General features: G+C 43.7%; 1 protein-coding gene across 1 annotated transcript in view; it reads right to left on the bottom strand.

Moving 5' to 3' along the window:
* Nucleotides 1-13,855, bottom strand: part of LOC106610839 (ryanodine receptor 3) — a 161,675-nt gene that overhangs the window by 27,274 nt on the left and 120,546 nt on the right. Inside the window, exons 50-69 of the mRNA XM_082955486.1 lie at nt 13,287-13,427; nt 10,329-10,492; nt 9,985-10,063; nt 9,626-9,715; nt 9,320-9,466; nt 9,144-9,206; nt 8,955-9,030; nt 8,715-8,838; nt 8,478-8,593; nt 8,293-8,360; nt 8,068-8,189; nt 7,850-7,899; nt 7,696-7,756; nt 6,566-6,804; nt 6,362-6,443; nt 6,139-6,269; nt 5,709-6,038; nt 5,238-5,478; nt 1,308-1,395; nt 1,087-1,179 (exon numbers count right to left, since the gene is read on the bottom strand). Of these exons, the coding sequence (XP_082811612.1) occupies nt 1,087-1,179; nt 1,308-1,395; nt 5,238-5,478; nt 5,709-6,038; nt 6,139-6,269; nt 6,362-6,443; nt 6,566-6,804; nt 7,696-7,756; nt 7,850-7,899; nt 8,068-8,189; nt 8,293-8,360; nt 8,478-8,593; nt 8,715-8,838; nt 8,955-9,030; nt 9,144-9,206; nt 9,320-9,466; nt 9,626-9,715; nt 9,985-10,063; nt 10,329-10,492; nt 13,287-13,427 (2,505 nt within the window). The remainder of the gene's footprint in view (nt 1-1,086; nt 1,180-1,307; nt 1,396-5,237; nt 5,479-5,708; nt 6,039-6,138; nt 6,270-6,361; nt 6,444-6,565; nt 6,805-7,695; nt 7,757-7,849; nt 7,900-8,067; nt 8,190-8,292; nt 8,361-8,477; nt 8,594-8,714; nt 8,839-8,954; nt 9,031-9,143; nt 9,207-9,319; nt 9,467-9,625; nt 9,716-9,984; nt 10,064-10,328; nt 10,493-13,286; nt 13,428-13,855) is intronic.

The raw sequence follows: 13,855 nt of genomic DNA, 5'->3' as shown, positions 1-13,855 counted from the left end.
GCAACAGCAAGCTAGCAAAATAGGACAAATTAGCTAGCAAGTGCAAGCAAGCTAGCTAGCTAAATTGCCATAAAGGTTTAATGCTTTTCGACCTGTCCCCAAATTAATGTAATTGGTTCAGAGTTTGTTTTGATATTTTAACCTGCTTGTCGTGATCACATTTGGTGTGGGGGGACAAAATAAATGTATGCACGATGGCGCACGCGCGCAGCCGGTTTGGGTTCCGTGTAATAGAGACAGCCAGTGGGAGGTAGGTGCCACACACACCAGCGCAGGATATCCATCACCCAGAAACACCAGTGACGTGATCATGTTATTTGTCATGGGCGTGTTGACTTGGGACATGTTCGGCCCATAAGGGAATGAGAAACACTCGTTATGATGACAAGCAGGGTTGATGAAGGAGGGGTGATAAGCGTTAATGATTGGCTGGTGTAATGTGTTAACAGCAAGGCAGGGCAGAATATTGTGGTCCTGTGTGGCTCAGTTGGTAGAGCATGGCACTTCCAGTGAATTAAGTGTACAAGCAGACAGGATAAAAAAAATAAAACTATCAACAAATATATTCCCTGTACCTGAGGTGGTGACATGGCTTCTGTTTGTGAGGGAAAATTAGTTGTGTTGTTTGGCCACGGGGGATATGAGTGTTAGGGTTGCTGGAGCAGGGAGAGAAAAAGAGCTGAATCTGCAGAATGGAGCCCAGTAACAAGGCTCAGCTGGAATGTGCTGACAGATAGCAGCAGGAGGTTGGACTGAGGTTAGCTGGGTTAGGATGTGAACATACATGACCACAGGGGTTGCAGAGTGCTCCAAGCTTTAGTAGTAGAGCTCTCCAGCAGTGGGAATATGCTGTACTGTTTTGCAGGGCGCAACTTTCACTGAAATTGCATTTTAGTCCCCCCCAGTTGTATCATTGGAATGTGATACAAAACGAGGCAATAGTGTGCTTTAGGACCCTGCAGATGCCTCCAAGCGGTCAGGTAGGCTGAGGGAGTGTTTATTTCACTGGATAAACTTCTAAAAGCAAAGTTGCACCCCTGCTGTTTTGTCTGTCTCAGAAAGCAGCCACATATTAATAAGCCCTACCTTTGACATCTTCGTCTTGCTATCACCAGTCAGGAAAGACAGGTTGTTGATTTCATTCTGAACCACAAAGTTCTGCTCTTCCCTTTTGAAGTTCTAAGGAAAGAGCAATACCAATGTACATGATGAAGACACCTTCTGCTTTTCTCATTTCTCAATCTAAATGTCCTATCCATTTTAAATCGCTAGTTTGTCCATGGTTGATAAGGAGAAATCAATCGTACATGTGATTTGCACCAGAGAATGAAGATCTCAGCCACCATTCTGAAGAGTTCATTGGAGTCAGCGTCTGGTTCTTTCAGCCACCTGGACCTGCAGGAGAAAGAAGAGATGATTTTTATACACTCACCAGCCAGTTTATTAGGTACAGCCATTTAGTACCCCCCACCCCCCTTTGCCTCCAATACAGCCTGAATTTTTCAGGCATGGATTCCACAAGTCGGAAACATTCCACAGGGATGTTGGTCCATGCTGAAGCGATGGAATCACACAGTTTCTGCAGATTGGACGGCGGTACACCACTGCCACCAGCCTGTATCGTTGACACCAGGCAGGATGGGTCCATGGACTCATGGACTTTGCCTACGCCAAATCCTGGCTCTGCCATCAGCATGCATGACGCAACAGGAACCGGGACTCGTTGGACCAGGTGATATTCTTCCATTACTTAACTGTCCAGTGTTGGTGATCGCGCACCCACTTGAGACACTTCTTGTTTTTAGCTGATAGGAGTGGAACTCGGTGTGGTCATCTGCTGCAATAGCTCATCCGTGACAAGGATTGACGAGTTGTGTCATTCTGCACACCACTGCGCCGTTATTTGTCTGTTTGTGGCCCGCCTCTTAGCTTACACGATTCTTGCCATTCTCCTTCGAGCTATTCTCGCCCACAGGACTGTCGCTGACTGGAAGCTTTTTGTTTGTCACACTGTTCTCGGGAAACCCTAGACACTGTCGTGCGTGAAAAGCTCAGGAAGGGGGCCGTTTTGCCCATTCTAACATACTTTTTTCCAACCTACACTGTGAATGTTGAAATGATGTATTCAATATAGACAAGAAAAATACAATAATTTCTGTGTTATTAGTTTAAGCACACTATGTTTGTCTATTGTTGTGACTTAGATGAAGATCAGATCAAATTTGATGACAAATTTATGCAGAAATCCAGGTAATTCCAAAGGGTTCACATACTTTTTCTTGCCACTGTACGTACACACACAACCAGTCAAAAGTTTGGACACACCTACTCATTCAAAGGTTTTTCTTTATTCTACATTGTAGAATAATAGTGAAGACATCAAAACGATGAAATAACACATATGGAATCATGTAGTAACCGAAAAAGTGTTAAACAAATCAAAATATATTTTATATTTGAGATTCTTGAAAGTAGCCACCCTTTGCCTTGATGACAGCTTTGCACACTCTTGGCATTCTCTCAACCAGCTTCACCTGGAATGCATTTCCAGCAGTCTTGAAGGAGTTCCCACATATGCTGAACACTTGTTGGCTGCTTTTCCTTCACTCTGCGGTCCAACTCATCCCAAACCATCTCAATTGGGTTGAGGTCAGGTGATTGTGGAGACCAGGTCATCTGATGCAGTACTCAATCACTCTTCTTCTTGGAGGTGTTGGGTCATTGTCCTGTTAAAAAACAAATGATAGTCCCACTAAGCACAAACCAGATGGGATGGCGTATCACTGCAGAATGCTGTGGTAGCCATGCTGGTTAAGTGTACCTTGAACTCTAAATAAATCACTGACACTGTCAACAGTAAAGCACCCCCACACCTCCTCAATGCTTCACGGTGGGAACCACACATGCGGAGATCATCTGTTCATTTGTGTTGTGACGTGGTTTCTTTGCAGCAATTCGACCATGAAGGCCTGATTCGCGCAGTCTCCTCTGAACAGTTGGTGTTGAGATGTGTCTGTTACTTGAACTCTGTGAAGCATTTATTTGGGCTGCAATTTCTGAAGCTGGTAACTCTAATGAACTTATCCTTTGTAGCAGAGGTAACTCTGGGTCTTCCTTTCCTGTGGCAGTCCTCATGAGAGCCAGTTTCATCATAGCGCTTGATGGTTTTTGCAACTGCACTTGAAAGTTCTTGAAATGTTCCAGATTGACTGACCTTCATGTCTTAAAGTAATGATGGACTGTCGTTTCTCTTTGCTTATTTGAGCTGTTCTTGCCATAATATGGATGTGGTCTTTTACCAAATAGGGCTATCTTCTGTATACCACCCCTACCTTGTCACAACACAACTGATTGGCTCAAACGCATTAACCTGTCTGGGCTAGGGGGCAGTATTTTCACGGCCGGATAAAAGACGTACCCGATTTAAACTGGTTACTACTCTTGCCCAGAAACGAGAATATGCATATTATTAGTAGAAAACACTCTGAAGTTTCTAAAACTGTTTGAATGGTGTCTGTGAGTATAACAGAACTCATATGGCAGGCAAAAACCTGACAATATTCCAAGCAGGAAGTGGCCTGTCTGAGAATTTGTAGTTCTTTCTTGTCCCTTTCAAAACTACAGTATCTCTGGGGTTACGTAGCACTTTCTAAGGCTTCCATTGGCTCTCTAAAGCCTTTAGAAAGCGGATTGAGGCGTCTTCTGTCTCTGAGCAGAGTATAGTAGCTCAGTTTCTCAGTGGTCTGCCTGGTGACAAAGAGATTGGATATGCTCGTTCACGAGACCATGCTGTTTTTTCTTTTCCTCTTTGAATGAATACACTATTGTCTGATTGGAATAGTATCGCTATTTTACGAGACAAATACCATAAAAAATGTATTTTAAACAGCGTTTGACATGCTTCTAAGTACGGTAATGGAACATTTTGAATTTTTTTGTCTCGAAATGCGCTCGCGCGTTACCCTTTGAATAGTGACCTGAACGCACGAACAAAACGGAGGTATTTGGACATAAATATGGATTATTTGGAACAAAAAACAACATTTCTTGTGGAAGTAGCAGTCCTGGGAGTGCATTCTGACGAAGATCAGCAAAGGTAATACAATTTTTCTAATACTAATTCTGAGTTTAGTGTGCCCCGAAGTTGGCGGGTGTCAAAATAGCTAGCCGTGATGGCTGAGCTATGTACTCAGAATATTGCAAAATGTGCTTTCGCCGAAAAGCTATTTTAAAATCTGACACAGCGATTGCATAAAGGAGTTCTGTATTTATAATTCTTAAAATAATTGTTATGTATTTTGTCAACGTTTATGATGAGTAATTTAGTAAATTCACCGGAAGTTTTCGGTGGGGATACATTTTCTGAACATCACACGCCAATGTAAAAAGCTGTTTTTTGATATAAATATGAACTTGATTGAACAAAACATGCATGTATTGTATAACATAATGTCCTAGGAGTGTCATCTGATGAAGATCATCAAAGGTTAGTGCTGCATTTAGCTGTGGTTTTGTTTTTTGTGACATTATATGCTAGCTTGAAAAATGAGTGTTTGATTATTTCTGGCTGGGTACTCTGCTGACATAATCTAATGTTTTGCTTTCGCTGTAAAGCCTTTTTGAAATCAGACAGTGTGGTTAGATAAAGGAGAGTATTGTCTTTAAAATGGTGTAAAATAGTCATATGTTTGAAAAATGGAAGTTTTTTGATTTTTGAGGAATTTGTAATTCGCGCCACGCCTATCATTGGATATTGGAACAGGTGTTCCGTAGCGGAACGTCTAGATGTAAGAGGTTAATTGAAATGCATTCCAGGTGACTACCTCATGAAGCTGGTTGAGAGAATGCCAAGCGTGTGCAAAGCTGTCATCAAGGCAAAGGGTGGCTACTTTGAAGAATCTCAAATCTATTTCGATTTTTTTGGTTACTACATGATTCCATATGTGTCATTTCATAGTTCTGATGTCTTCACTATTATTCTACAATGTATAAAATAGTAAAAATAAAGAAAAACTCTTGAATGAGTAGGTGTGTCCAAACTTTTGACTGGTACTGAATATGTATATAATAAATTATGAGAGATGAACAAACATTATATCAATATAATATCCTCTGCTCCACAGCCTTGCCCCCAAACCAGTGTAGTCTTGAATTACAATAGGTCCTAGGGTACTGATGAAACACAACCACATCACCTCATTTCACTCCACTGTAAACAACTCAATTAGCCGGCTCACCTGTTATTGTCTACGTAATGGATGAGCATCGGGTAGAAGGCGTAGAGGTCTCTGCAGAGCACAGCGAACTCATCCAGGATGAGGAGCTCAGCCTCCTGGGTGTCTCCCTTACTGTCAGCCTTCAGTAGCTCCTCCTCCGACACCACCTTCACGGTCTTCTTCTTCAGCTTCTCCAGCGTAGGCAGGAAGTGACTCTTCAACAGAACAGCCCTGGCCTTACTGATGATGGGCTGGGCGTACACTGCACGGACAGAAGTCATAGTGAGAAACACATTGTCAGTTGTTTTTCTTAGAAATTAAAAATAAAACAATACAAAAGCACTCTTGCTAGGAATGCAAAAGACAATCTTTTGTCAGTCTATGGATCTTCTGATCAGTACTGTATACAAATATGCAGATAGTTTTCCTAAAGCTCCAACCCACTGTGACAGACTGCTGTACACTCCCACACAGTAATGCAACCCAACTAACCTGCGATCCTCTTCATCCAGGAGGCCTCGTCGATGCCCAGGTTGCTGTTGAGGATCTTCAGGATGTTTCCCAGGATGAGGCTGAGATGTTCTGAGGTGACGGTGGTGGAACACACACTGCCCCCACTGTGCGGAGACGCCTGGTTCTCTGGGCCCTTCTCCCACCAGTAGGACAGGTAGTTACACAGCATGGGCAGCACCACCTCGATGACATGGGGCATCTCTGTGTAGCGCGCCCCAGACTCAGACATGTCGTTGATGTCCTTCATCAGGACGTCTAGACGAGGCATCTCCGGACACATCTCCTCCACTGCGTCTGGCATGCCTAGGACTACACAAACACAACACAAACATAACCACAACAACTGATAAGCAAACAACCATTTAATGCAGTATTACGGGATACAGCATCATAATAGTGTGGAACTCACTGGCACGTTCGCGGGCAGTCTTGGTGTTGAACACAGAGCAGGGGTTGTGTTTGTTGAGCAGTGGCTCCAGGAAGGCCACAGGCATGGCGCCTGCCAGGGTGGCCAGACACTCCCCCAGGGCCGGCAGCTGCCTGCAGGGGAGAGGAAGAGACAGACACAGATCACAGCTTTATACTATCTGTGATGTGATAGCAGTCTCATATCAATATGTAAATAATACTACCTTTCCACATAGATGTTTTTTCCAGTCCCGAGTGCATAGAGGCTGGTCAAGATACGATAGCATGACACTTGGACATCATCCACTGAAAACACAAAGCAGAAAGCGTGCTTACATTGATATGCACAGCGTCAGCGACATGATTTAAAGCGCAGTGCTCCACTCCTCCTATCTCCTACAGCTGTAGGTCTTGCTGTGGTCACTCACAGAGCAGGTCCACTCCAAAGTGGTGCTGGGTGATGTGTTCAAACAGGGCAGTGAGGATGGGCAGTAGTGCCACCGTGGTGTAGTTAATGTTCTGGGACACGCCCTTCATCTGTGAGCGGGAGTGGGTGAACTTCCCCAACTTCAGGTTCTCAAGGGTCTTCTCCAGGTCCTCCGCTGCGTTCTCGAAGAACGTCCTTAACCCCGCCTTCACCAGCTCTGAGCCAGACTTCATCACCGTCCTGTCGGAGGGAAGGGGTTAATAATGATGGAGGAGTGTGTAGTCTGTCATTGTTGCCATTTTTGCAAACAATAACCACACAATGTCCCCATGTGGGATATTAAAGTTATTGTATTTGAGAACAATAACTTCCGTATGATTGAAGAGTTCCCAAAGGACAGCTTCATTTTCATAGAGAAGAGCCAGCTATACTACAGAGAGCTCCCAAGGGACTGAGATTTCAGCTCCCATCTGACCTAGAATATTTACAGCGCATGATTTATACAGTAAATTATGTAAATATCTAGATTCAAGGAAAGGTTGTCAGTGTAGGTATGTGCAGAAATATTACACCAAAACGGTTTGATACATTAAGCAGATTAGATTAGTCAATATTTTGTCAAGTACATTGTGACTCGTCGTAATGTTTTTTTTTGATTCTGTGTTGAATCTCCCACAGGGAGGTGAGGTGAAAGACAAAGCCTATGGGCAGGCACAGTACAGTAACTACATCCTCAGTGTCAACATCATGTTTAATGCATTGCTATTTTAACCTCCGTTTTTAGAACTGTTGCCTGAAACAACACATTGGTTCTGAAGAACACTAGGAGCCCAGAGCTAGCTACAGTGCATGCTGTCTATGCATGCTAAGTCTACTTGTATAAATGCCAGTGGGAGTTTTTTCTCTTAATGTCAATGATTCCAAGATGGCATGAAAAACTAAAACTGGTGAGTATAAACATGGTGTAATGTAAGTAATGTAATGTTGTATAGGTTAGACATGAGGTGGCCTCTTTTCCAATGACATGTGCTGTAGAATTGCTACGTAACAGACCTCTTTCAAACCTTTGATTTCATTTCAAACTGTGGACGTATATTGCGACATAGGACTATAGGACTGAGCTCCACCCACCTGGTGTCCAGTGTGTGGGCCAGGATGTGGAGACAGCTCACCATGGTGGTGGAGTCACTCCCTACAGGAGAACACAGTACAGCGATTAGCACACATATCACACACTAAGTCACTCATGAAAGCAATTTAAAAAAGCACCAAATCAGCTCCTTACCAAAGAGGGAAATCCTGTGTCTGACAAGAGCTGCCAGTTTACAGAACAGGCTGGAAAAGAGAGAGAGAGAGAAAGAACGAAAGCAGGGAGGTTAAAGGGTAAGAGGAGGAAAAGATGACAAGAGGAAGGGAGTATTCAGAGAAGAGTAGGTAAGTAGCATACGCAGGTAGTGAGAAAGTGTAACTCGCTGCAGGGTTGTGAGATGGTAGTGTACCGACCTGGTGACCATCTCCTTCTCCTTATTAGATGCATAGCCGCTGCTGCTCAGGTTCTTACTGGGAGAAGACAGGAAGTAGAGACAGTGGTTCTTGAAGTACTGGTCTATCAGAGGGAGGAGGACCTAAAGGCAAAAAAACTATTTACAAGACGTGTGACAATCTTTGTGCAATCTCATCTACTGCATTTAAATGTTCATTTGTTTCACAGATTCACAATATTCTCACTTTGGCGAAAAACTTGATTTCTTGCTCATGAGGTGACTTGTCTGTCTTACCACTGGTAGCCATGGCCTCTGAAATGACAAGGTCAAAAGGTAAATAAAGAGAAGACTGAGGCAGCATTGTCCATAACAGAGAAAAGGTAGAGGAGCATTCAAAGACATTGATATGAACGCTAAGCAGGCTCTTACCAAGGTGGGCGATGAACTCCTGGGCTGAGTTCACATACTTGAGGAGCTTCTTGAGGAACTTGTAGGCAAACCTCTTCTCCATGGAGGAAGAGTCCTGCTCCATATCCTTCAGACCTCTACAACACAGAAGGAAGGGAATGATGAAGTGTAATTCTGTCACACCAATGTCTTCGGTCTCGACTGAAGGTGTCTTTAGTTTTCACACCCACACATGCACGCACACACGCACTCACTGACCTGGTGATGGCGTAGCCGTTGATCTGCAGGAAGCGGAACATGTCCTGGGCCTTCTCTTTGTCCCGGGCCTTCTCTTTGGCAGTCAGGGTGTCATAGGGCACTAGCAGAGGGTGAGTTGCCCCACCTGTAACCACAAACAACAACACTGAAACAAAGAGAACCAATAAATCTCACATTTACTCTGACTACATTCCTCTGGCTCCTCCATCTCACAGTGATTGAAGAGTATTATAGAATCACCTCTAATTCCAAGGTCATTCTTCTTCTTCTTAGCCCAGATGTTGTGATAATTCTCAGCCACAACCTCCATCATGCCCTTGATCCAAAGAGCAAAGACAACATCTGTTAATTAAATAACATATTCACAGCCTAGTCATAAACAAAATAGTTATTTACAGTTACAAAATAACAGCTGTGAGGTTCACTCACCTGTAACTGTCTAGACAGAACCACATTGCTGGTGTCTATTGGTGTTGGGTTGAAACTGTTACCCTGCCAAAATACAACGTTAAAAACGAGTTAGAAGTCAAAATAAACATTGAACATCCGACTCAGCAGTCCTGGTATATACAGCACTAGGAGGAGTGGGCCATCAGACTGAGTACCTGAGAGGAGGACTGGGAGATCTTCCGCATCTTCTCACTCTCCCGTAGGGACATGGTCTCTCCATCCTTGGTCCTGTCAATGTTCCAGCCCATAGCCAGCATGCTCTTCAGAGTCTCCCTCACCGGCAACCTGTGGATCTCCTTCTCCTGAGGACCACAGGAGTTAACACAGCACACAGACACGGATACACACACCAAGAGTTAACAAGAGTTAACAATCAGTTAGGACGTCACTAGTGCTCACATTAGTGCATGCTGTAGTTGAAATTCGAACCCTAAGCTGTGTAATGCTGCAATGAACTACACCTTCTCTGTGAGGCCTTTGTAGGTCCTGAGCTGAGGGTGAGTCTTGGCCTTCTCATCTATACAGTCTCCGTACTTCCATCCCAACATCACCTGAAGTGCAGAGACAAGTATGACCCTTCAACAGAGCTGATATTACATTTTACCAGCTAGTTCTTCAACCCAAATAGGATAGAGTGAGCAACCCTGAAACAAGCCTCATAGTCTTTCTTCCAAGAGAGTACTGGAAAGCCTTTATAAAATACAGTGCCAAAGCATTTTATTCTTAATCTTTACGCCCTGCAATAAAGAATTGATTCCTGGTGTCATTTTGCAGCATCAAATACACGTTTCCCTGGCAGAGGAGCTCATCTTTGGCCTACCTTCTCTGCTGACCATTTGTCATGGGAATGCTCAGCATATTTGTTGGCAACATTTTCCAGTTTCTCTGGAAGAGATATGCTGTAAAGACAGAGTAAAAATTACTCACTGCAGGTATAAATCTGGAGCATCCAAAATAATGCATACTGGAATAAAGCATATGCAAATGCACAGTCAAAGTATATAAAAGCACTGCACATTACATCAAATAAATTGTGTGCATAATTTCAAAGTGGCACCTATAAAAAGCTATTCAATTACAAGTCAGAGTGGTATAACTTTATTTAAATTGTCCTTAATTTGCTCAGACAGTCACCCTGCACACTAGTCTCTGATGGCCACTCACTTGGCTGTGCTGATGGGTTTGGGGTCGAAGTTGCCCTGCGCGTCCACAGACGCAGGCTTCTCCAGGGTGGTGCTGATGGTGGAGTCTATGTAGTCAGGCGGTAAGGCCCCAGATATGGCACTCAGACAGGGCATGGCCATCTTAAAGAGATCTGCATCGTACTTCTGATGGGAGACAGTGTGTGATTAGTGAACTATCAAAGAAAGCTCCACTGAGGTCTCAATAAGGCTAATCTAGTGACTAGAGACTGCAGGAATGGCTAGAGGATACAAAAGATGCTTAATGCAGAGTCGTCCCAGTTAGTGGCGCAGCGGTCTAAGCCACTGCATCTCAGTGCAATAGGTGTCACTACAGTCCCTGGTTTGAATCCAGATTGTATCCTATCTGGCCGTGATTGGGAGTCCCATAGGGCGGCGCACAATTGGCCCAGCATCATCTGGGTTTGGCCAGGGTAGGCCGAATTTGTTCTTAACTGACTTGCCTAGTTAAATAAAGGTTAAATAAAAAATGTATAAATACAGAGAGCAGATACAGAGATTGATGATGTTCTCAGCCTGGGCTCTCGCTCACCAGCTTCATTTTCATGTGTGCACTCCAAGATGTGCGGAGTCCAGACATTTAAATCAAAAAGAGGACCATCATGAAATGAATGTTCATATTCAACATCTACTTTGATTCGAAAAATGTAAATGCAAAACAAGGAAAAGGAAAGGTAATGAGACATTCTTAGAGAAAATTCAATGGTATACCAACGCTCACTGTCTGTCACGTCCTGACCAGTATAAGGGGTTATTGTAGTTTGGTCAGGACATGGCAGGGGGTATTTGTTTTATGTGGTTCGGGGTTTAATGGGATATGTATTTATGTAAGAGGGGTGTTTGATTTACAGTGCCTTGCGAAAGTATTCGGCCCCCTTGAACTTTGACCTTTTGCCACATTTCAGGCTTCAAACAAAGATATAAAACTGTAATTTTTTGTGAAGAATCAACAAAAAGTGGGACACAATCATGAAGTGGAACGAAATTTATTGGATATTTCAAACTTTTAACAAATAAAAAACTGAAAAATTGGCCGTGCAAAATTATTCAGCCCCTTTACTTTCAGTGCAGCAAACTCTCTCCAGAAGTTCAGTGAGGATCTCTGAATGATCCAATGTTGACCTAAATGACTAATGATGATAAATAGAATCCACCTGTGTGTAATCAAGTCTCCGTATAAATGCACCTGCTCTGTGATAGTCTCAGAGGTCCGTTTAAAGCGCAGAGAGCATCATGAAGAACAAGGAACACACCAGGCAGGTCCGAGATACTGTTGTGGAGAAGTTTAAAGCCGGATTTGGATACAAAAAGATTTCCCAAGCTTTAAACATCCCAAGGAGCACTGTGCAAGCGATAATATTGAAATGGAAGGAGTATCAGACCACTGCAAATCTACGAAGACCCGGCCGTCCCTCTAAACTTTCAGCTCATACAAGGAGAAGACTGATCAGAGATGCAGCCAAGAGGCCCATGATCACTCTGGATGAACTGCAGAGATCTACAGCTGAGGTGGGAGACTCTGTCCATAGGACAACAATCAGTCGTATACTGCACAAATCTGGCCTTTATGGAAGAGTGGCAAGAAGAAAGCCATTTCTTAAAGATATCCATAAAAAGTGTTGTTTAAAGTTTGCCACTAGCCACCTGGGAGACACACCAAACATGTGGAAGAAGGTGCTCTGGTCAGATGAAACCAAAATTGAACTTTTTGGCAACAATGCAAAACGTTATGTTTGGCGTAAAAGCAACACAGCTCATCACCCTGAACACACCATCCCCACTGTCAAACATGGTGGTGGCAGCATCATGGTTTGGGCCTGCTTTTCTTCAGCAGGGGCAGGGAAGATGGTTAAAATTGATGGGAAGATGGATGGAGCCAAATACAGGACCATTCTGGAAGAAAACCTGATGGAGTCTGCAAAAGACCTGAGACTGGGACGGAGATTTGTCTTCCAACAAGACAATGATCCAAAACATAAAGCAAAATCTACAATGGAATGGTTCACAAATAAACATATCCAGGTGTTAGAATGGCCAAGTCAAAGTCCAGTCCTGAATCCAATCGAGAATCTGTGGAAAGAACTGAAAACTGCTGTTCACAAACGCTCTCCATCCAACCTCACTGAGCTCAAGCTGTTTTGCAAAGAGGAATGGGCAAAAAATTCAGTCTCTCGATGTGCAAAACTGATAGAGACATACCCCAAGCGACTTACAGCTGTAATCGCAGCAAAAGGTGGCGCTACAAAGTATTAACTTAAGGGGGCTGAATAATTTTGCACGGCCAATTTTTCAGTTTTTTATTTGTAAAAAAAGTTTGAAATATCCAATAAATTTCGTTCCACTTCATAATTGTGTCCCACTTGTTGTTGATTCTTCACAAAAAATTATAGTTTTTATTTTTATGTTTGAAGCCTGAAATGTTGCAAAAGGTCGAAAAGTTCAAGGGGGCCGAATACTTTCGCAAGGCACTGTATGTGTTCCGGGGTTTTTGGGTAATGTTCTTGTTTTGTATTTCTATGTTGTGTATTTCTTTGTGTTGGCCTGGTATGGCTCTCAATCAGGAACAGCTGTACATCATTGTTGCTGATTGAGAGTCATACTTAGGTAGCCCTGTTTCACCTGTCCCTTTGTGGGAAGTTGTTGATGTACTGCTGTGTGTTAGCCTGCAACACTGTTCGTTCGATCGATCGTTTTCTTGTTTTGTTTGTTACGTGTTCAAATAAAGTAAAGATGAGCACTCAACCCGCTGCGCCTTGGTCCATTACGTACAATGAACGTTATGACCTATTGGCTTGATGATCAAAGCTCAGTACAGCCCTGGTTTGATTGGCTCATTATCAGCCTTTGAAGGCTTAACTAGGAGCCCTGTTGGAGACCTGACGTTCTCCTGGGTGCTTTGTTAGAGTTGACCTCGCTTTACCCTCTGTGAGAGCGAATCCAAGACACCCCAGAAGATCTTCTTTGTGAGGAGCAGTTCCTCGTCTGAGGCCATGCCGTAGCTGCCCCAGCCTGACGGCAGACAGTAGTACTTCCAGCTCTGCTCGTAGTGGTTGGTCAAGAGCTGTGGAGGACACACAGGGTCAAAGGTCAGTCCATTAGACTTAGTGGGAGGATGTATGTACACTCTGCTGTGAGCTACACTGAAGGACTGGCAAACAGACGCCTTAGTCACTGACATACCGAAACACAACACCCTGGCACCGAGCCAAACATCCCACGTAGGATCTCAAGCTGATGATACGTCATGCAAAATTAGTTCTTACTAGCTCAGCATAAAAACAGACAAGTGCCCCATCTGAGTGGAGGCAGAATCAACTGTGTTCAGTCTTCCACAGGCAGGCTGCTATTATTACTACAGTCTCTCTGGAGGGAAAACTCTGACAGAGAGGAGCAGTGAAGTCAACATGGTTCAATTCAATTATTCCAGGCTGCTCTAAACAACATCATTAATAGGAGAGGGAGCTGGAGTGAGAGACGGAGCGAGAGACA

The sequence above is a fragment of the Salmo salar genome, chromosome 09 (assembly GCF_965601325.2).
Source record: "Salmo salar chromosome 09, fSalSal1, whole genome shotgun sequence".
Taxonomy (NCBI): domain Eukaryota; kingdom Metazoa; phylum Chordata; class Actinopteri; order Salmoniformes; family Salmonidae; genus Salmo; species Salmo salar.
The sequence above is the reverse complement of the archived record's forward strand: the minus strand, read 5'-3'. Positions and strand labels throughout refer to the sequence as shown.